General features: G+C 45.1%; 1 protein-coding gene across 36 annotated transcripts in view; it reads right to left on the minus strand.

The window, feature by feature from the left end:
* Positions 1 to 112: 112 nt before the first annotated feature.
* The window catches only part of GIT2 (GIT ArfGAP 2), a 40,820-nt gene continuing 18,101 nt past the window's right edge, over positions 113 to 22,831 (minus strand). For 2 of the 36 annotated variants that reach the window (XR_014069939.1, XR_014069937.1), the window contains exons 12-21: positions 22,150 to 22,261; positions 19,136 to 19,278; positions 17,034 to 17,138; positions 13,065 to 13,313; positions 11,216 to 11,305; positions 6,991 to 7,073; positions 6,197 to 6,385; positions 3,801 to 3,864; positions 2,211 to 3,300; positions 113 to 1,271 (exon numbers count right to left, since the gene is read on the minus strand). Coding sequence is in view for 15 of the 36 variants with exons in the window: in XM_081546135.1 (XP_081402261.1) it covers positions 3,088 to 3,300; positions 3,801 to 3,864; positions 6,197 to 6,385; positions 6,991 to 7,073; positions 11,216 to 11,305; positions 13,065 to 13,313; positions 16,989 to 17,138; positions 19,136 to 19,278; positions 22,150 to 22,261 (1,293 nt within the window). In the remaining 21 variants the exon portion in view is untranslated. Of the gene's footprint in view, positions 3,301 to 3,800; positions 3,865 to 6,196; positions 6,386 to 6,990; positions 7,074 to 11,215; positions 11,306 to 11,826; positions 12,994 to 13,064; positions 14,664 to 16,988; positions 17,139 to 19,135; positions 19,279 to 22,149; positions 22,262 to 22,831 lie in introns of those variants that run through there. The other 34 variants (XR_014069936.1, XR_014069935.1, XR_014069947.1 and 31 more) reach the window with 22 other exon arrangements.

Below are 22,831 nucleotides of genomic sequence, written 5' to 3' on the forward strand. Positions count from 1 at the left end.
CCTGCAGTACTGCCTCTCACGGAAGACGGGTTTCCACGAGAAGAAGTTCCTCAGAACTTTGACTGAGTATCTGGAAACACCAGCTAATTGATGGGCGACACAGTACCCCAAGGACACTTATAGAGCCTGTTTATTGCATATCTAGCAGGCACAAGTTCCAAAACGATTTTACAATGCTTACAGGGTTGAACAATAATTACAGGGATACGAATGTACAACGAACAGGAAAAATAAGTACAGAATCATGGGTGACATGGGTAGAAGACACTGGGAGAAAAGGCATTTCATTTTTCCTATGCAGCATTTTCTTTTGGAAAATCAAGGTGACCTTCAACCAGGACAAGGAAAGAAGGAAAATCCTCTGCGTGGGGAGCTCAGGGAGGCTGCAGGGGACAGACCCGAGCTGCGCTCGCTCGGGTTCTGCAGCTGAAATCGCTGGGAGAGTCGGAGGACAGCTCCTGAGTTGTGCGTTTCCAGTTCCCATCAGTGAAATGCTGTGTTTGGTCTTTGGGTCCGAGTCGTTGTTCTTTGGCAAATAAGAACTATTTGCGTTCCGAGTCAGAGGAGGACTTCAGTGGGAGGAGCTCAGGTGGAGCTGCCTCCCGGTTGCTTTCCTACCTGTGTCCTCCCAGCTCCTCAGGGCATCTGAGGGGGCGGGGATTTGAGAATCAAGGGGAAGAGGATGACATGACAGAGCTCAGATACTACTGCAAGGCCAGGGAACCCTTGTGCAAAAGGTGGTGAATGGCCGCTGAGACAAGGTGCGAATGTCCACAGGCCCCGGGGGTCTCCAACCTCAGCCTCGAGGAAATGCGCAGGGGGCTGGAGAAGAAGGGCCACCGTCAGCCCTCCTGTCACCGGGGTCACTCCACCTGGGAGCTGCCCTCCCCGAGTGCTGGCACTGTGGGTCGGCAGGGCGAACTGAGGTGTGCTCACAGCTGGACATGCTTTGCTGGCCCCCATGTTCCTTGACTTTCTCCAGGGGCACGAAATGACGTCCCCCACTCTAGGTCCTGAGTGTGCGCGTGAAGACACCGCTTCGCCCACTGCGGCAACTCATCATCCAGAAGGCCGTCCTCTCCGGGAGGCCGAGGGCACCGACCTGAGGCTGTGCCGGGTCTTGCCTGAGGAGACCATGTCGGCCCGGCGGGAGAGCAGGTGCTCACCAGGAAGAGGAGGGACAGCCCGTACATGCAGCGTGCAGAGATGGTTCTCAGACGGTGACTGAACTGAAGGTAGAAGACCTCCTTCGAGAAGACGCCCCTCAGCATCTGACAAGAGCGTGGCACTTAGGTTTGTGCAGACAAGTCTTAGAGACGTGGACCCTTTCCCCCCACTACTCAGCAGAGCAAAAGCCGGCGGAAGCACCCAGCGCAGTGACTTAGTAACCAAACACCATCACCGCGCTCCTTCCGAGAGCACTTGGTCAGGCTCAAAGGTGTTTGTGCATCAAACAGTTCTGTGAAAATATAGGCTTGCCGAGCATGTTCTGGGGCAACTGTGCTGATTTTGACTTGTCCATGTATATGAACGAGCGCTATGGGACAGAACAGATGGGTGAAACAAGGACCAACAGCAACTTAACACAGGGTATGGCAGCCCTGCAAAAGGTAGTAAGGCTCAGAGGCTAAACCCGGGGAGACCAGGGAAGCCAGGCCTCACGATCCACAGCAGAGCCAGGAGCCGGCAGCCTCCAGGCCGCAGCGGGCCCACATGCGTGCTGTGAACACGTTTAGATAAGTCCCCGATGTTTACAGATGGAGAGGTGGAGAAATATCTGATATCTTCTGACAAGTCAAAAGCTGCAGCAACCCCAGGCCCGTTTCATTTACCCGGCAGCCTGAGTGGAGCTGGGGAGCTGCTGTCCCCACTGACATGCCGTGGGCTCCCCTCTGTCCCCAGCACCAGGCTTGCTTCATTCATTGTCACTACCGCCTGGCCCCGCTGGTCAAGGTCAGAGTCTGAGCCATACCCACACAAAACCGCGGCCAAGAGCAGGAAGGAATACACTTTCAGCTTCCAGAATGACCAAGCGCTTCTTAGTAACTTAGAAGGCAACCTCGGGGAATCCCAGACCTTACACCTGCAGGGATGGCGCACGGTCAGCTAGAGCACTCTGCAGGAATTCCTGAAATGTGATGTCTGATGCAGAAGTACCAGCGAGGAGGTGCCAGAGGAGAAGCGAACCCCGGTGACTGTACGCATCTTACCTTATCCGAAGTCCTTAAAGGTGGTGAGACGTGCAGGGCTGGTCATGTGAGAAGGCTCTAAGCGGCTAAAGGAGTGAGGGGAGTAGACTATTTCTCTCGTCACAGTTGACAGCAGTGCTATCTGAATGGGGTGGGATGAAATTAGCTATGGCTCATGGGACTGGGGCTCCTCAGCCTGTCCGTTGACAATGTGGTCAAGGCACACAGGACATGGAGGATGAGTGCTTATCGCTGTGGAGACTTCAGGGTGACAGTAAAAGAGAAATGGACAGAAGACAAGATAGAAAAATTAGATGAGAGAACACCGAGTGTGACAGGACAGTTAAACGGAACACTTCATTGTTTCCTTCCAAGAGAGACTGTTACACTAGTTTTAGAAAGTGGCAAAGTCCTTTCTTTACACTCCTGCTTGGAGATACCCCAAACTTAAAGAGATTCTGCAGCAGAGGTTGGAAAACTTGCTTATTGCACAATGCTTGACAGGGATCAGACAACTCTGCCCAGAGAATGTTTCACTAAGAATCTCACTTGTAGTTTTAGCCATAGGCAAGGAGTCTGAAGGGATGGCGAAGGTCTAACAAACTTTAAACAACGAAGCTCTGCTTTCGGGAGTCTATGATCGTTAACTCGACGGTCACGGACAGCACAACAGAACGTCAGAAGGTAAACTGGCAAACAGGCACAAAATAAGGCAAGTGGGTTAAATTAATAGTTGAAAATTTGTTAGAAAACATGCAAAAATAATACTGAGTTTTCTTTTCAAAAAGTTTTAAAGTTTCATTAAATGTTTGTGTCTGTAAAAATTGCAAGAGTTCCATGTCTACAGTGGAAACCGGACTTGGAGAAGCCTAGAGAGCAGAAGGGCCACCCCCGCCATTCAACTGCTGTTCTCTTTGGTGGTGAGGGTGACCAGCTGCTTGGCGGCCTTGGCGATGTCGTAGGCACACTGAATGACTTGCTGTGTGACCAGCTGGACGTCCGTGGGCGGGCCCAGGTCCCCCGGGAGGGTCTTCTTGCATTCTGACTGCAGTCGGTAGGCACTGGACGTCAGTAAGCGGAGGGAGGTCCTCACCATGTCGGACTTGGGTTTCTAAACAGAAAAACAGCCATTAGCTGCGAAGTGCAGGGTGGACACCTCCGAGAACAGGGACAAGCATTCCTTGGAAGACAACTCAAGCTATTCCGCAGTGAATGGCAGTTGCGTCCTGCATGTTTTCACTGGGGATGCGTGAAAGACTGCAAGCTTGGCAACCCGCAGTGTAGGGGATGCGGGGCTCTGACTCAAAGTTCAGAGTGCACGCAGTATATTTAGCAGTATGCATTTACTAGTGCTATTCTGAAGCAGTATTTGAAAAAGTATTTACACGAGTGAAATATTCCAGATAAAATTTTTTTTCTATTAATGCTTTGCCTTGCAGCATTTGGCTCATATATTCTTGTCTTATTAAACCCAAACCAATAGCCCTATATGGCTGTTTGCATATTTAAAACTCTGTGCTACAAAAAGATGAATATAATGTAAAGGTCATCAAGAAATTTCTTGGAGCTCATTGAAAAGGATCCAAACCAAGTTAGCAGGGAGTGACTTACTTTGGGGAATAACGCTGCCATTTCTGTAACAGCTACGTGTATCCTCTCTGAGCAGGGAATATAACTGCAAGAATATTGAAAAGGTTATTCAAAGACAACAAAAATAATTCAGAGACAGAGGAACACTCAGACATGAATACATTCCCATTTAAACTCCGGTAATAAAGGGGCTGAGGCCACAGCCAGCCTGCTGTGGATCCCATACCAACATAAGGCACTCGGGGATAAAGCCGGGGCCCCCATTCTTCAAAGTTGATTCTATCATATAAAAACAGCCTCCAGGTATGAATGCAGGTGACGTACATAACAGCCTGGTGGAGCCACAGAACACTGAGATCACAACATACATTGAATGGATTTGTACATCTTGAAAAAAAAAAAAAACTTCCCAGATTGTACCAAGCACCATATTGCAATCTTTGAAGCCAGAAAACAGCCCCAGGACACATATTTATATTCTTGACAACCATCAAAGAAAGAAACATAATGTAAGCATTTTTTTTTGGTCATTTGAAATATGAGCGGGGCAATTCCGAGCTGGGTGAGATGGGAAGTGAAGCGTGTTGCTCGGCAGTGGGAGAGCGCCCGGGGAGGGGTTCACCTTGTTATCGAGGGGCCCTAACAGACCGAACTTGGGAAGGTGGGAAACGTTTTGCTTCATGTAACGAGGGAATGAAGGGGCCTGCTGTCAAGGCTGTGTTGCTGAGCAGAGGTACTGCACACCTATAGCATGTGAGGCAGGACGGGCATGTGATGAACAGGATGTCTGGGGGAAGGAGAGATGAATAGCTATATGATTTTCGTGGAAGGAGGCTGAGAAATTGTGCAGGTTCCTCTTTTGTTCTGAGGCTCCTCCAGCCATCCCCCATGAAGACTAACTCTGATCCGGTAATAAACACTGCCCACTCCTCTCCTAGTGAGTGGGAAATGATGCCACTGGGAGAAGTCTGAGCTGTACAGCAAAATGAAAAGGGTAGAAAACGGAGAGGTGAACAGGACAGTGCCAGGGACGTGGAGATTGCAAGAGACACTGGTTCATCTTTCTGTGGAAGGGAACACAGAGGAAAAAGAAGGAGCAGTACTGTGTTCCTTGAACAACTGTTTGTGGAAAGGCATGAAGAGAATTTCTTCACAGAAGCGCTAAACTTTGCTGTTGTTTAGTCGCTGAATTGGGTCTGACTCTTTTGCGACCCTATGGACTGTAAGCCCGCCAGGCTCCTCTGTCCGTCGGATTCGCCAGGCAAGAATACTGGAGTGGGCTGCCATTTCCTCCTCCAGGGGATCTTCCCAACCCAGGGACTGAACTCACATCTCCTGGATTCTTTACCACTGGGCCACCTGGGAAGGCCAAATTTTGCTGACCTACTGGAAAAAATGAGGTTTTTCTCGGATTTTGATCAAATTCTGCTGCTTTCACAAATTCAGTGGGATGATGTTAAACACGGTGTCTGGAGCAGGCTGGCCTAGCACCTGAAACCTGGGCCAACTCATAACTGCTAACTACTTACCTGAGAGCAAAGGGGTGGGTTAGAACAGGGGCCGGGCCCTTCTCTGCAGCTGGAAAGAACTCTGCCGGATGCCGTTCTGCCCAGACTGAGCAGATTTTTCTTTCAGGAGCAGAGAATGATTTGGGCGATGATTAGACCCACTTTTATTTGTAAACCACGTGCCTCCTAGACATGCACACGCACACGTTGAGGGAGTTGGGTAGGAAATCAGGTTCATTTCAGGAAACCTTCTATGGCACACACTCCTCCCCAGCTAAGCAGAGGGGAAGGGAGAATCTGTTGCCAGTTTTGAGGGAGCTTCTTTCACCTCAAGAACTAGGAATGTCACCACCCCAAAGATGCTGTAATTCTATCTCTAGATGCAGTTTTACTTGGAGCATTTCGTAAGAAGATGAAAAATTAAAAATACCAGATAAAACAGGTGAGACAAATGGAGAGAAGTAGCATGGAAGCATATACACTACCATATGTAAAATAGATAGCCAGTGGAAATTTGCTGTAGGACTCAGGGAACTCAAACGGAGGCTCTGTAACAACCTAGAGGGGTGGTAAAGGGTGGGAGGTGGGAGGGAGGTTCAAGAAGGAGGAGACATATATACATCTATGGCTAATTCATGTTGATGCACGGCAGAAAAGAAACCAATATTGTAAAGCAATTATCCTTCAATTAAAAATAAATTCTTTAAAAATAAAAAAAGTACTGTATAAAACAAAAAAAAACTCCCAAATTTACAAATTTGTTTTTAAGCGTCTTACATAAACCTGAAATTTCCGACACCTTCTGAAGTCAGCATGTTAAAAGCCAGTCCCGTCTGTAACTAGAGCAGAAGCATCTCTCCCAGAGCACGTGCGCACATCCTGCCAGGCAGGATTCTCAAGCCCCCTTACCTGTCATGTTTATTTTCTTGGGCTGCCCTTAGGAGCTCCTGTATGTTTTTGGTGATCTGCTCTGTCTTCCGGATGACATCTTCGGTGCTGGGGAGGATGGGGCTGGGGGCCGTGTGGGGCTCTGCCGTGTCTGGGCCTGAGCTGTCACCCTGCCACACCGAGCTCCTCTGCTTCCCTTTCCTGCTTGACCTGTGAGCGTTAAAGAAGTGGTTAAACGTGACAGGTGCTGATGGGCGGCCTCTCTGCTTCTAGGAGCCGCAGCGTGTGCATCTGCTGGAGGCACAAGCGGGCTGCTACTGTGGTTTCCTTTATCCTGTCTGGCAGGAGACTCGGGGTAAGACTCGTTGAGCAGCAGCAGCCACTGCTCACGGGGAGGCTGCTTCACTCTACCATGAGGCTGAATGGGATGACCCTCGTAGGAGGGCTAGCGACGGGGAAAGGGAGGGAGCAAACAGAATGGGGAGCGTGTGTGGTTATGAAGTCACTTGAGTCAAGGCAATTCCTTGGGACAGAGATGCAGGGTATAACCTAACGTTGACTTGAAGTGAAGGACTGACTTTAAGCATAATACAGAGTCTCAGAGACGAGTCTAACCTGCTGGTAAAAGGAAAAAGGGCCCCTGGGGCAATTAGGTGAGATGAGAAGAGGTGTGAACTATGAACTTATGTCTCGGTATCTGAGGACCTTAAGGGTCTGAGAACAGAGAAGCAGGTGGAGGTGGTGAAGGGCGTGACCACGCTGTTGGGTTTCTGGTTACAGAGCCCAGCCCTGAGGCCTCCTTCCTGCACAAGTACCCCATGTCATCCAGGTCCCTGTCGTTGGGAGTGTTGTCGTAGTCACTCTCAGGCGTGCTATTCTGCTTCTCCAGCCGGGATGCCTACAAGAGAAAAGGTGACCCCGTTAGGTGAGAGCACCAGACACTTCCTGGGTGCCCTCCCAGGAATCCTTACCTGTCAGGCCACGTGGCCTTCATGCCCCAGACCTCATCTGGGACAGGGGTCAATGCTTTATTAAAAATTTAGTAATGGGGAATTCCCTGGTGGTCCAGTGGTTAGGACTTGGTGCTTTCACTGCCCAGGGCCTGGGTTTGATCCCTGGTCGGGGAATTATGACCCCACAAGCTATGTGCAAGGCCAAAAAAAAAAGTTTTTTAATTGAAAAAAAATTTTTAGTAATTGATGAACAGTGGATCCAGAATGCTTTCTTTCATTCTCTACCCGATCTTCATCTTCACTCCTCAGCTGCTCTGCACCCAGATCCCTGCTACAAATTAACACAGACATGCAAGGCAATGCTCACGTTCAGCCCTCTAAGAAGTATGGAGTTTAACCATAATATAAAGGGACCCATTTAAGAAGCAAACACGTCGTATACCCACATATTGGATCGTCAGTGCTGGGAGCTGCTTGCAGATTAGCTCGTCTAATACCAGATGGGAAAAGGAAGGGCCAAAAGACTGGGGGTCACCCCCAAGGCCAAAAAGTCAACAGAAAACCTGGACCAAGAACCTGGGCCTCCTGTCTCCTGCTGCCTGCGATGCCCCAGTCTGGGGCTCTGAGGCCCACCACTGCTCTCAACCTGGCTCTCCAAGAACCACTCTCAGAGACGGCTTCTGTGAGCCACAGAGGAAGCCAGAAATTACTCATTCATTGCCACACATTGTTTATGAGCCAAAATGGATGAAGCCAGTGTGACAATTGGTTTACAAACACTTCCATCCGTCTCCCCAAACATCTATCCCTTAAAACATAAAGATACAGTGTAAAACAAAAGGGATGCAGGAACCCTTGAACTGTTTTGAGCAAATGGCAGCACCACTAAAGTACAGGGCCTTCAGGGTGGCGTGGGGGAGTACTACATTTAGAGGGGACTACATTCCTTTGAAGGGAACTGTGTTAGTTCTGGAGTATTTAATACAGAGAATTTCCTCTCAGTATTTATCCATAGTGCTTGAGAATTTCTTCATTTGAATAGAAATCAGTGGAAGCCGATTTAAAACCTAGGTTGATTACCAATTGCAAAAGACAAACGTGAGCTATTTCTAGTTCTATACCCTGAATTTAATCCAAGTGAATCAAAACGTGACTAAGGAATTTTATTACAGCTGTAGTAAGAGATAGCTGCAAATTCAGAATTTCTTCATGTGTAAATTCAGAGCCCTGTTTAAACACATGGAGTCCCTGTAGCTTCACTCATAAGAATGGTTCCCTTAGAGTGAGTCAGTTAAGAAAGCCTCCCTAAAGTTTAATTACTTGCTCCTTACTGATCATGCTGCTTGGCCTTCTGAAGGCCCTATGTGAGCAGGCAGGCAGGCAGCCCCTATTCTGCTTCTCTAGAAGCAGAATACTATTAGGACTTGGTGCTTTCACTGCCCAGGGCCTGGGTTTGTTCCCTGGTCGGGGAATTATGACCCCACAAGCTATGTGCAAGGCCAAAAAGTTTTTTTAATTAAAAAAAATTTTTTCAGTAACTGATGAACAGTGGATCCAGAAATGATTTCTTTCCTTCTCTACCGGAATACGTGTTGCCTGCTAGCCTCTCTCTGTCCTCTCCCGGGTGGAATGCTCTTTCTCTGTGTGTGCTGAGGTCTTTCGCGTCTCCCTCAGATGCTCTATTTGGTTCCAGCCACTTAACGCAAGACACTTGCGATGGGCTCCTAAAGAGTCTGTGCTTTAACCACTCGAGTCCATCTGGCAAGTGATTGAAAGTGTTAGCTGGCAGCTGTACAGTCTGCAGAGCTAAGTTCTGTAAAAATTACAGCATTCAAGATCCCTTTGTTTTGATCTCCTACCAGCAACCAGTCCTGCTTCACTTGCTGCCTCTGATCTGGTTTCACGAACCAATCAGTGAGTTACTGGCTACTGGCTGTCTAGATGGAAGACCAGAGCAGGCACTATAACCCAGGAAGGGAACAGTGAAACCAGGCTCTTCCAGAGATGATCTCAAAAAAACAAGACAAAACAAAACCAAAAAAAAAAAAAAACCTCTTCTTACCTTTCACAGTGCATGTTTGAATAATCTTTAAATTTCTTTTCCTTTAGTTTTTATATATACATACAAACAAAGATGAATGTGTGCTTGCATGTGTATACACATATACAGAGCATAAAATGGAATGTGAAAAACTTGTATTTAAATAAGTATTCTGGGAAATTTGTCCAGAGTAGTTCCACTGGAAAAAGCTAGAAAACAGAATTAAACCCAGCAAAATCCCATCTTTTTACAATGGATCTTTTTGCCTTCCTTGATGTAAATTTGATAATTACAAATCAAATGCATCACCCGTGATCGAAAGTACCAAGTTTCACTGAAGCACGTTAGAAGAGTCATGACTCATCCATCTGATGAAAGCGCTCAGGAAATGCTTCTTGAATACAGAGAACAGTGTACAACAATAATCACCCAAGAAATCGGTTACTTACATTAAATCCTTCACCGTTGTCAACAAAAGCGTATTTCGGGCTTTCAGATTAGTCAGCGTTAATTTTAAGGAAATTATTGTCAACATGCAGAACTCAGGTCTGTTAGTTAAAAGTGCTGCTCTCTCAAAGCTGTTAATAGAAAAGTTACCTTATAGTTGGTGCTGGTTCAGTTTATTTAAGAGATTGGTAGCTTTCTCTGAATACAGATGCGCCATAAAAACCTAGACTCATGACGAAGCTGTCAGGAGCAACTGGGATCACCAGTGTAAATGATGTGTATAAAACACTGTCTCAGCAAGCAGTCCTGGCAATAATTCTCAAAACTACCAAAAATTAAAAAAAAATTTTTTCACAGTGGATAAAAAGGTTTACCTCTTAGCAACAACATTTCAAGAAAGATATCATTTCTACCTAGCTGCCCCAGGATGGAACCTGGGTCTCCTGCATTGCAGGTAAGATTCTTTACCCCTCAGCCACCAGGAAAGTCCTTAACTGAAATGCTGTAGTGAAAACAGTGTGCAGTTCAACTTCAGAACTGCTCAGAAGATAGTAGCATACATATGTCAAGAGGTTTCTTTTCAATAGATTACCTCAAAAGTGCAGAAAAGAGCCCCTGAAGGGCCTCAATGAGCCGTAGGGCACTGGGAAATCTCTCCTCAGTGGGAAAGAAGACTCTCCATAGTTCCAGCCAACGTGGAGGGAATAGACAAAGGCCTGGTGCAAATCCCCCCTGGTCTGTGAAGGTGGTCCCTCACCCACAGTCTCCCTCCCTCCTCTCACTTAGGGACACCACCCTTCCAGTAAAAGACGTGAGAGCTGGGACCTGAACACAGGTCTTCAAAGCCTGTGCTCTTCCATGACTTTCCCAGCTTGCTGTCATGTACTCTTCATGCACGAAGGCATTTTTTAAACTGACAGCGCCTTTGGGCAGGGGTGTCACCTAACTTCCTAGGACTCTTTAATTGACTTTCTGAAAGGCAGGGCGTGGACGAGGCGCTTGATAAATACTTGCTGCCTGGCAACTCTAAAGGGAGCTTACCTGAATCACGTGCTGTTATTGGGAATGTAAATTATACACTAGCAAGTGGGACTTGACCAACTAAGAGTGAACAGCTTCGTACTAACAGCTGCCTACACCTCCAATCCACACATGGAATGCAGGGACTGCAAAACCTGGGTCTGTCAAGTCAGGTGCTGACATAACACATGTCAAGATGTTAAAAAAATAAAAAACAAGAAACACAGTGTCTCAGCATTTCCGTTAGTCCTAATACACTCTGAACAAAATTGGACAGATTTGCCATATTATGTTTAACCAGCAGCCAGCTAATTTTCTGATTGCTTAAAAAGAATGCTCAGAATCAATGTTACAGGGTCAATTGTGGACTGTGTTAAATGTCACGTGAGACTGAGCAATGTGGAGTTAGCTGAGAGGGAGGCTCTCTCCCACAGACACGCGTGCAGGTGTGCGTGCGAGGCCTCATGCAGGACAGAAGGGTGGTTAGTGGAGGAGGGAGGCCAGGGGGGCCAGGAGAAGCACCAAGCACCCAGGAGCAAGGCCCCTCCTCCAGAGAGCAGACCATTCAGTGTACTTAACCCTTCGGGTGCTCTCGTCCCTCGACCAGGACAGTGTGGAGGGGAAGGAAGGCAGAGACGAAGAGGAGGTCACAAACGCACTCCTCCCGATCTGGAAGGGGAAAAAGAGACACACTCGGGAAAACACAAAACAAACATGAAACCCCGCCACCCACCCTGGCTTCGCCCAGGTTCCCAGTTAAAAGACTCCTAAGGAGCAACTCGGAAAAGGCAATGGCAACCCACTCCGGGACTCTCGCCTGGAAAATCCCATGGACGGAGGGGCCTGGTGGGCTGCCGTCTATGGGGTCACACAGAGTCGGACACGACTGAAGCGACTTAGCAGCAGCAGCAGCAGCAGCAAGGAGCAACTCACTACGTGGGATCAGTGCTGAAACGCCCACGCTAGCCAATGACAGATCCCCAGAGATGTTTAATCCCCCAGCGAAATAAATGCTTCTCGGAAATTACTCGGAATCTGTAAGGCTACTTTTCTATGAGGGAAAAGACAATACCTAGCATAATCTGTCAACTGTGCCAATGGTTTGTTTGTGTTTTTTTTTAATAGATAGTCTTAAACAAGTATTTGTTTTTTAATCAGGACAGATGATATGAAATGAAAATCTATACAAATGATTTAAAGTTGGTTTATGTATATCAGATACAGTACAGATAAAATAATAAGACATTTTTACATTTCAAATGTTTTTAAAATCAAAAAGTACACTGTGAACAAAGTGGCTTTACCTAAATTTTGTTTTCAGTTATACAAAAATAAGATTCTTAGTTCAATGGCATTCCCATTACATCAAATGTGTCGAATCAATTGCTTTAGAATGTTTAGCCCAAACAACTTTAAAAGCTGAAGCAGCAGATTCCCAATTACAATATAACAACACTGTAATTTTATCACACTGAAGCTTCACAAAACTGAATAGGGTATAATTTCCCAGGCTGTATCCTTTACTATTGACTCTGAGAACTTTTTTGGAAATTCTTATAAAAGTGGACTGAAGAACAACTGACATTCAAAAAGGTAAGTATTACTCTCTGAAAAAAATAAAATCATGTAGGTTCAAAATGCAGACAACATTTTGTCAAAACATAGGTTTTTAAAATAAATTAATCCAAAAGATATACAATTTGAAAACCTCACAACACAATACTTATTCCAAGGAAAAAACAAGACTGTTAGCAGCCTGTTACAGAATACCATCTTTGGAACATAAAGCTGGTAAAGTCGATATACGAGTTTTACATCTCGTTCTCATGAAATGAAGAAGCAACACTTTCTCCCTGCAGGGGAGGAGGAGGCGGCAGCAGCTAAGCTGGCACACTGACCACAGGTGCAGGGCTGCTGAGGCCCACAGGCTTCCAGACCAGGCCTGCACCCCCAGGACACAGACGCCACCCGCTCCACTTGGAAGTGTGGAGAAGGCACTCTGAATTCTAAGGGCTCTGGTGCATAAGCAGGCACATACCCGCCTACCCTGGAAGAAGACGGTACTTTCTTCCAGTGGTAACCTTTATAAATTTTTGGTTTTGGATATGGGGAAGGAAGTTCATGACCAAAAAGTTCCAACAGTGGCTGCCCGGGAGAGATACTATGGATATGGGGCAGAAAAAGGGGGAGAGGGGCCAAGCAAGAGCCAGAATCCCCAGGGCTGCTCGGACACCTTCGGCCACGGGCCCTGAGTGCTTGTGGGAACATCACAAGCACCTGTCAACATGTTAATACAGCAAACACAAGGACGGTTCTCGTAGCCCAATTTGGCAAAGCGGAGACTGGGGATCTGCAAGCTGAAAAGAGGAAAGACAGGGGTCAGGCCAGACAGAGAGTAAAGAGGGGAAGCGCTGGTGGTGTTACTTACGTGCGCCGGGAAAGGCTGGAGTCTCGTCCTGCTCTCTTCGGGATGGTTCACTTCTCCCATTGGGAGATAGGGTTTCTGACCTGATCCCGTCTCGTACATGGACATGGGCCTACTGCCCCGGGCAGACGGACGTCGCTTTAAGGAAGAGTGGTTGGAAGTGTCTGTGTACTCAGAACCAGTTTGCACCTGATATATATTGGTTGTGGCCTGTTTCCTGAGGTTCGAATTTTCACTCTGGAGTGTTTGAAGCTGAAAGACATGTTTGGCAGTGGGACTGTGTTTTTCTATAGCAAGCAGAAAAAGCAAACACCAAGTAAACACATACGACTACTAGCTTTAACAATAAGAACAGTAACAGCTTGCTGAGCTGAAAGTCAAAGGCAACCACAAACACAAACTCTTTCTTCTAGAATGAGTGAAATGCAATCAACTCACTTCACCACTTAAGCAAATGAAATCATTTCTGAATGTGGAAAAGTTGCAGTTTGGACTTTTTAAAAGCAAAAATATCTCACCACTTAAAGACTGGTCATGGTGGCCCTGGAAACTGTCTGCAGGCAGGCTGTGCCCTAGATGGTTCTAAGGCTGTTTCAAGCAAGAGCTTGAGATCATTAAGACATCACTTAGGTAACCTGCTTCTCAGATGAGCCCTGAGCAGTTTGGAAATGCCAAAAATGTCAGCAGACACCATGGAAGCAGCACAAAGATAACTAAGAGTTGCTTTGCAAAGCAAGAAAGACAATGAAATCCAGTTTACGGAAGGAAAAAAAAAAAATCAGATGAGCTACTGTTGCCCAAAAAGCCAACAAGAAAAATTAAGATCAACAAGTTTTTATTACATAATATATCCTTTGAAATTCCAAACAACTGAGTATTTTTTTTTTTAAAGAAAGGGAACCGGATCATGGTAAGTTTGCTCTATAAACATATCACGAAGAGAACTGGAGGCCTACTGAACTATCAACATCTTCATCTGAACGCTCCACTGGCGCGCACGCCGCCCTCTGGTGATCGGTCATCTTGCAGCCAGGGCCGGAAGACCTGGCCTCGCTCTCCTTTGGCTCTGTCGCCCAGAAATGCGACCGTGGTGGTGTCAGCTTTAAACACGCTAAGCTGCCTGGCACCACCCCGTTTTAGTTAGAGGCTGGCACTTGGAGGCCCTGAACGCTCTTCCCACTGCTCACATGCAGGCTGCTTCATGGTGCAGGATGAATTAGAGTTACAGGGATCGGCAAGGAATCGGGTTCCTCTTTAGCCATCTGGCATGTTAGACACAAGTAACTGAGTCCAGGCTGTACAACGTCCTTCCCCTCTGGTGCTCCTCCATCCTCCAGGGCATTTTATAAGCTGGGTGTGGTTTGAGTTCAGCTGTCTACTCCTTGACAGAGAGTAAAAATCTGACCAAATTCCCCACCGGGGCCAAGGCTTAAGTCCACAAGCAACTGTGTCTGCACCAGAAGATCATTACTTTTTTTTCCAATAGCCAACCCATTCAGTGTTAGGAGTTACTTTCAATTTCTATTTTAGAAAGCACCGCTCTGTGACAAATACACCAATAGTGGCTGCTCCTCTTCATTAATTAGCATCTTTTCCAAGCAACTGTTAAATGTGAAAGATCAGACACAAATCATGCTACTTTGTCGACTACTATATTAAAAAACTTTACCTGACTCTGAAATAAAATCAACGTTTCTTCACTGAATAAACGAGTTCCATATACTTTATATCAGTAGCACCAAACGCCTGTGAAAGTCTGACTTACTATCTTTTCCACAGAAATACCCTTGTTTTCTATTTTCTCGAAGCGTGACCCCTGAGAAATGAGAGGATGCTTTTACACCTATGCTTCAGGCCATAACTTGTATCTGTAACTCCCTTTCCAAGGACAGAACAGCTGCGAAGTGATAAGCAGCTACTGAAAAGTCCTGCTTTCCAGGAGACAGACAGGCATAAAGTGCCTGTCAAAACCACTTACTAGGGAACCCATGTTCTAAAGTGAAATGGTCGAGGTCCAAAAAGTGAGGAACATATCTGACACATGGCCCTCAGTGAAGGACAGGGGGGTCTGGTCATATGCTTATCTATGTGGAAACCTCCTAGAGGATTTTAGACAAGGTCTTGAAATCTGAAACTTTACGTCACACTTTTCACTCTAGAACCTCCAGTCTGGATTTCACCTGAATGTGCACAAGTTCCTGGTCTCAACTTTAAAAAGTTTTAGTACTCTGAATTTAGCGAGATGTCCTTGGATAAACCTGAATGATGCTTATCTTGATAAGAACCAGGCTATACTTTTTCTGTTTGGAAGGAGTACAACAGGAAATGAAAAGTTACAGATAATAGTTTCAGAAATCAAGAGCATTTTCTAAGAATCGAGGAGATAATCTATGAATGATGACAAATAATTCCACTCAACATTTATTAAAGAAGCTCGAGACATTTGCTTTCAGAGATTCAAGGTTATCTCTGGTGATTTCTACAAATACTAAAAGGAACATAACGGAATAAAAATGGTAATGCTTAGCAAACTGATTTGCAGTGGCAAAGTCAGCTTGTTTCAGAAAAAGTCACCCCAAATCCATGTATTAGTCCAACTAATGAGACAAACTATAATTCATTAAACAAAAGAAATTTCAGAGAAGGGCAAGCCCTGTACATTATAGCAAAAGGGCACCTGGTCTGCCTTGTTCATGGCTGCACACCAGCCTTAGACAGGGCCAGGGTGACAGAGAACAAATGTCTGATTAAAATCTGATTGATCTTCAGGTATTCTTATCCCCTTCTATTACAGGTATTGAAGCCATCTATCTCAAAATGTCTCCAAAAAATGATCTAGACTCAAAAAGAATCTGGACCAAGCCCCAGGTGAGGGTGCACTGCTGTGTCCTTCCCTGACAAGCAGAGGGGCATGGGCCCCTTAGTTCTTCAGCTTTCCTTTAGGAAGCACCAGTGAAACGGGCTTGGCCACAAACAAGGTGTGCCATGTCCTCTGGTGCTGTTAATGATCCTGAAGCATTCCTCTTCAAGTGATAGTAGGAAGACACAGATACATACTTTGTTTTGTTTCTGGTTAAGGGAAGCATGCGTGCATATCGTTTTGTAGAGCACTGAATGATGGGAGCAGTACTGACAAAATCTAAGGCAGAATTTAGAATTTTTCCACTTCCTCTTCTTAGCATTCTTATAAAGAATGACATACATAATCCTCTCTTAAACATATTCTTTGCCACCATTAGCCACACGTTTTTTTAGAGGTCAATATATTCACGTATTTCTAACTCTCTCAAAAGGTGGCAAACAAGGAAATGCTGAGCAAATGGGATTGTTTCTTACCAGCGTACAGTTCTTGCTTGTGCACGTGAAAGGTTTTCTTATATTTACGGAGTATCTATTCTGCGACTCTGAGGACATCATAAATTAAGTCCTGGTGAACAGTGAAGTGGGACTGTGCGACCGGGCCGCCGGGGGGGTGGTAACAATAAATGAGAGCGAACAAGGACAGCGGCCCGTGTGGCGTGGGGCGGGCTCTGAAACGCTGCTAAACACATACCCTGTCCTGGGCTTTCACCTGCTCTGTCTCATGGTGTGATTAGAAGAAGCAATAAACAGTAAGAATCACATCCATGGAGCTGTGTCTAGCTTCCCAGGAAACACAGGATCCTTGCAAGGGTCTCTACAACTGATATGAACACTTAACAGGTTATGATGTTCTCCTACCTGCGAAACTTAACACTGGATTTATTTCTAATCAAAGCTACTTTGTTGAAAATATCCGTAATACATACTGCTTCCAAAGAGACAGCTTGGCCCAAAGATTTTCAGGTCTGTTTTTCTTCCCTCTGATCACAAGCATTATGCCTGGGATTCTTCCTTATATACTATGGGGTTAAAGAGCAACCATCCTGGCATTTATTGACATGTTACCTTTTTCTGCATAATTCTCAGCTCGTCACTCAAGTTGTTATTCACCTTCATTAGCTGTTGTATCTTGGCCTCAGAAGCCACTAGAGCGTTTTTGACCTCCAAAAATTCCTGCACAGTGACTGGTCCATCTGATAAATCTGAATCTAGGCTCTAAAAATAAATTGGGGAAAACGTTCACAATCTGAGACGATGATAACATTCAAGACTAACAGCTCAAGAATTTCAAATTCTGACTGTGCCAGCTGGATCGCAAAGTTAATCAAACCAAATCAAGGCTTCTGAGAGGAATGCAAAAATAAAACAGAAAGGTAGGGCTCCTATAATAGATGAAAAATTTTCAAGTCAGTATTTTCTGGCGATCAGACAGTGGGGCCACAAATCTACTCTAACAGTGACTCTGTACACCAGTCTCATCTGCCTTTCTCTTGTTCATTCATTTTTCTTTTTTGATTCATTATTTCACTCATTCTGACAGATTTTTACTAAGCACCAGGCAGTGTTCTAGGGGCTTAGGTTACCTAAGAAAAGAAAATAGAAAAAGATTCCTGCTTCCATGGTGTTTACATCCCAACTGAGTGAGAGAGGGAAAAAATAAAAATAAATAACTACATAGTATAGGGGAATGTGATAAGTGCTATGGAAAATAAGCAGAACAGAGGGGGAGTGAGGGGCTGGGGAGCTGAAGGAGGGCTAGGGGTGGGTGCATTTTAACTAGACAGCTGGGTGGGGGGACATGAGCAACAGCCTGCAAGAGAGGAGGTCACTAGTCAGGTGGCTGTCTGGAGGACCCCGTTCCAGCCTGCGGTAGGACTCAGCTAGAGGGCATGCGTGTGCAAGGCCCAGAGGAGGGGGAGGCCGGCCAGCGCAGGGACCCTGTGGTGCAGGGTCCAGTCATGACCCACCTTCACGCGACTGAACCCAGCACTTCTGGGGAGACTGGCAGAGACGTTTCAGATGGGACAGCTGACTCTTGCTGTCCCCTCCATGTTCCCTGCATCTGCCGGTGTGGCACCACTGACTCGCACAGCTGTGTAAGCTGGAAAACTCTGGACACAACTCAGGTAAGTCTACCTTCCCACTTTCAACGTCTAACTTGTCACCAAGCCCTGCCTTTTCTGTCTTCCTGTTTGTCCATTCTCAAGTGTTTGCTGAGCCCCCCTGTGGGCCAGGTCTGAGATATTCAGCGGTAGGTGGGCCAGCCAGGCCCCTGCTGCCCTGGCTTCAGGCTCACCCTCTGCTACAGTGACTTTTTTCCCATCCAGACCCTCCCAGCTAAAGAGGCCCTGAGGTGAGCCTGTGTCAGCTCTTGTTTGGACCCTGTTGGCACCTCCCCGCCTGGGCTCCTTTCCTCCGCTCCTGACCCACCAGAACAGTCCTCCCAAAACAGAGGACCCAACAAGGTGGACACGGTCCTCCTGCCCTGCCTAAAAGCTTCCTGGGCTCTGCGCTGCCAGCCGAGGTCTCAGCTCTTCAGTCTGGGGTCACGCTCCTGCACGGTGTGACCCCCACCCTCTGCCGCAGCTCGGACTCCCTCTCCTTTCAGGCCGCCTCTCCACGTGACCAGACTTCCCCCAGGTGCCCCTGTCTCACCTCCGCTCAGTCTGACCCCTCCCCGCCTCTCCACGTGGCCACGTCCCGGGCTTTCTCAGCCTCCCCTGACACCCCCCCTCAGTGACAGGCTGTGTCTGTGGACCGCCTGCCCCTACCCCTCCACTCCTGTCTGCACTTAGGATCCTTGAACCACAGTTCCCTCTCCTCTTGGTGAGGACGGCCTCACAGAGGAAAGAGACCAGGCCTCATTCATAATGAGAGAGTATTATCCAGAGAAGTTTGGGTAACTACCCAACAAAAGCAAACATTTGTTGAAAGAATAAAACCCACCCGTCCCTCCTCATAGGTTTTATAAAGTCAATACTGCAGCCGGGCTGTGAGTCAGCAACTGACTCAGGGGCAAGGGACCCCCTATCTTAAAACTATTTATCTTGTTGACCTTTGCTTGGCCCAAACTGGTAGAAAACCCAACTTTACCTCCAGAGCACTTTTCCCAGGCCTAGCCCTCAAATGCTTTACAAATTAGGCAAATTTTTAGGAGGAAAGATCGGAAAGAGAACAGAGGCTCACTTTCTCTATGCAATGCACCACCTTACCTTCTGCCTGTGGGCCTTGCTTGCAGTGGCTTCCGGATCCGTGTCTTCGTCTGACGCCACACTGTCGTAGTCTGGCTGGTCATTGTCCTGACTCTCAACACTGTGCTGGTTACTAATTGTTTTCAGTATCAGTTCCACATTGTCTATCAACAGAAGCAGATAACTTTACTTCAGCTTTGAAAAGAACTTTTTTTTCCTAAAAAAACGAGCCATTTAAAAGACTGGAAGAAAAATGACAGAAATAGCAAGGTTCTATTCACCCCAAAAAGGGATAACAGAGTCTACTGAAAACTATAAAGGGAGAGTGAAGCAACCATCTGAGCTACCTGCCAAAAGTGGGCACACGAATTAGATGGTTAGGGAAGAGCTGTTCATGTAAGGTGGCATGTTCCCAAATTTGTAATCACTCAAGGAAACAGTATAGCTTGAAATCATGAAAATAAAGCTGTAACCAAAGTACGATTAACTGCAATTCAGTTACAATTGTAACTTTTTTACAAGATAATGTCAAATCAAAACAGAAAGAAAACCACTAAAGGAAGCCTAGAAACTAGGAGATCATTGAATAGGCATGCTGGCCTTTCCTTAACTGAACGCCAGTGAGAGAGAGAAAGAAAATGACCCACTGGACACACCCACATAGACCAAGAGCATATGGTTACTGGGAGGTAGCGATGGTTCTATCAGCTCTGACACATTATGAATGAAAGATTTCGCAAATTATTCAAGTCTCTCAGCTCTCTTTCAGGCAACTCAAGCAAACCTCGAATTTCCAATACTGTTTACGGACATTCTGAAGGATAATATCTGGGTGATAAATTATGTTTCCATGGGGTCACTGAGTCAGACACGACTGAGCGACTTCACTTTCACTTTTCACTTTCATGCATTGGTGAAGGAAATGGCAACCCACTTCACTGTTCTTGCCTGGAGAATCCCACAGATGGGGGAGCCTGGTGGGCTGCTGTCTATGGAGTCGCACAGAGTCGGACACGACTGAAGTGACTTAGCAGTAAAGGGAATTTAAATTTTCAAAATGAATATGTAAAATATACATACCATCAGATTACAGAAGTAGTAAAGACTCAATATAGAAAAATTGAAACTAATGATAAGAGTAGTCATTCATAGCTATTGATACATGTTGTTCTATTTCCTGCCAGTCTTTTTCCCAAGCATATACACATACATACAGTAAATATTACTATTTGTAGCAGTCACAGTCTATAAAGTTGCTGTGAAGAACAAACCAGCAAATACTGAACCACTCTTCTGAGTGGAAATACAGTTAGGTTCCTGCAAACCTCTGATCACATTTTTGTCAACTGATAAACATATAACCTTGCTTCACGTGCATTTCTGTTTAAAGACATCTTGAATATATATCATTGATCCACTAACACAGAACTCATGGTTAACAGCACTGTAACTCAGGCCTGAACAAAGCTAATCTAACACATGTATTTTCTCTGTAAGGCATGTTACCACCTTCGTGTACTCAGGAATGCTATACAGCTCTTCAGCACTGTACTTGGGGACCACTTTAAACAGCGAAATTATCAAAAAATGTGAAAACTGTGGCACTATATAAATATCAAAAAGGCTACTTGCTTTTAGTGTAAGAGCTGAAATAAAAGGAAGAGCATGGCCTTGCTCAATCTCACATGGGAACATGTGTTTTGGGCAACTCAAATTTTTTACCACACTGTACAGATCCACAAATTACCATCAGAGTGCTGTAAGAGTTTAAGGTAATAATTTTTAATTTATTTATCTTTTTGCTGCCCCATGCAACTTGCAGAATCTTAGTTCCCCAACCAAGGACTGAACCTGCATCCTTGGCAGTTAAAGCCCAGAGTTCTAACCACTGGGCAGCCAGGGAATTCTCAAGGTAACAAATTAATTTTAATGAAAAGGTGAACTGACAAATATGAGATCCGTGAGTAATGGGGATAAATGGTATCTTTATATTCATTTGTACATATGCATGTAGATAAATGTTTTCCTTACAAAACTGGGATTATACTAAACCTTCTTCAAAAGATTAATTATTTTATATTATGTCATTACATAGTCCCTGAAAAAAAAGTGTGCACTATACAAATATGAAACTAACCATTGCTCTATTATTATTTGTTTCCAGTGTAATATGTAACATGCATATAACATCTCTAATTCTCCTCAATGAACACCTAGAGATGGACCCACCAAGTCAAAGGAAGTTGTACATTTTGAGACTTCAAATTTATGAACGGACCCTTACCACTGCACCTTCACCAAAATTTAATGGAGTTTCTTAGAACTTGTTTATGTCTGGTTGAGTCAGTAAAATCAAGAAGGACAAATTGCTGTCAGTTAATGATTACTATCTTTGGGGACAAGATGCTGACTGAAAACTGAATTCTTATTGTATGTATTTTTCCTGTTCAAATTTTTTAAAATTTAAAATGAAAACAACAAAAATACAGTATCAGAGCTGAGGAGGAAGTGTGTTCTCAAGCACCGAGACAGGACCCTGAGCTACTGAACAAGTCTCGAAGGGCACCTTGGAGATGTGCGCTAGGTGCTCTCTTCACAACTTTAAACACAAAAATTCTCCCCACAGATATCTAAAGTTGATAATCACAAATTCCAATTTTGTAGAACTCAGTCTTGTAGGTAAACAATAGCAGGTGACTGGGAATTCCAATAAAGGGGGTTTATTTTCTTTGTCCTTTAACAAGATCTAAGTCAGACTTGAATTAATTTCAGAATGTAACTTTATACGGAAGGTAGGTGACTGAAGGGGTAAAAACATATATAAGATAAATATGAATCACACTTAATAATGTTAAGATATTCATAATTCACCAGGACTCAAAGAGAGAAACTTGTCATCACAACATAGTACCAATAAAACTTAACAGGGCTTTAAGCTGTGGTATCGATAACTGCTTTAATTATTTTTATAACTTTAACGTGTGTGAAGTTCAGAAGGCCAAAGAAGCAAACATTTAGAGGTCTGAAACAGTTACCTTTTGAACTAGAGAGAGAGCTGCCTTGCTGTCTCCTCTTGGCGTCACTGAGAATGTCAATAACCAGAGTAGCAAACTCATGGGCGTTAAACCGAGCTAGTTTCTGTCTGCCCTGAGGGTGAGGAAATAATTGGAAATATTCCCAGATATAAAAATACACACATGTTCATATAAAATTAGTCAGACTATTGTTAGAATTCAGCAAAGACCTTCCAGCATGCTCAAAGTACCATCAATCACAGCCATAACTGAATCAAACTGTTTCTGTGGATAGTTTAAAACCATTTACATAATAGAACGATGTAACATTTAAGTTTTCACAAGGCATTTTTTGTGAACTGAAACGAAATGGTTCTACTTTACTGCTTTCTTTCCATTATCAATTCTGTTTTGAAATAGGCCTACTAGTCAAAAATCAATTTGAAGGGACAGATTTTTAAATTTCAAGATAAAGTCAGAGTTTAGATGCTGGGACTCTATCACTATATATAACCATTAATCAATAAAACTGAAAAGAGCTTCATAATTTATTCAACTACTCTCCTCTTGATGGATGCTTAGGCTTTTTTCTGTGCTCTATCATTACATACAACGCTTCGATGAAAGTATGCAGAGCTTTGTACTTTTATTAGGACATATTCCCAAATAAGGTATTTGGATGAAAGGTATTTGGTATCCTGCG

This window comes from Giraffa tippelskirchi, chromosome 11, assembly GCF_054371585.1.
Source record: "Giraffa tippelskirchi isolate mGirTip1 chromosome 11, T2T-mGirTip1v1.2.pri, whole genome shotgun sequence".
In the NCBI taxonomy this organism is placed as follows: Eukaryota; Metazoa; Chordata; class Mammalia; order Artiodactyla; family Giraffidae; genus Giraffa; species Giraffa tippelskirchi.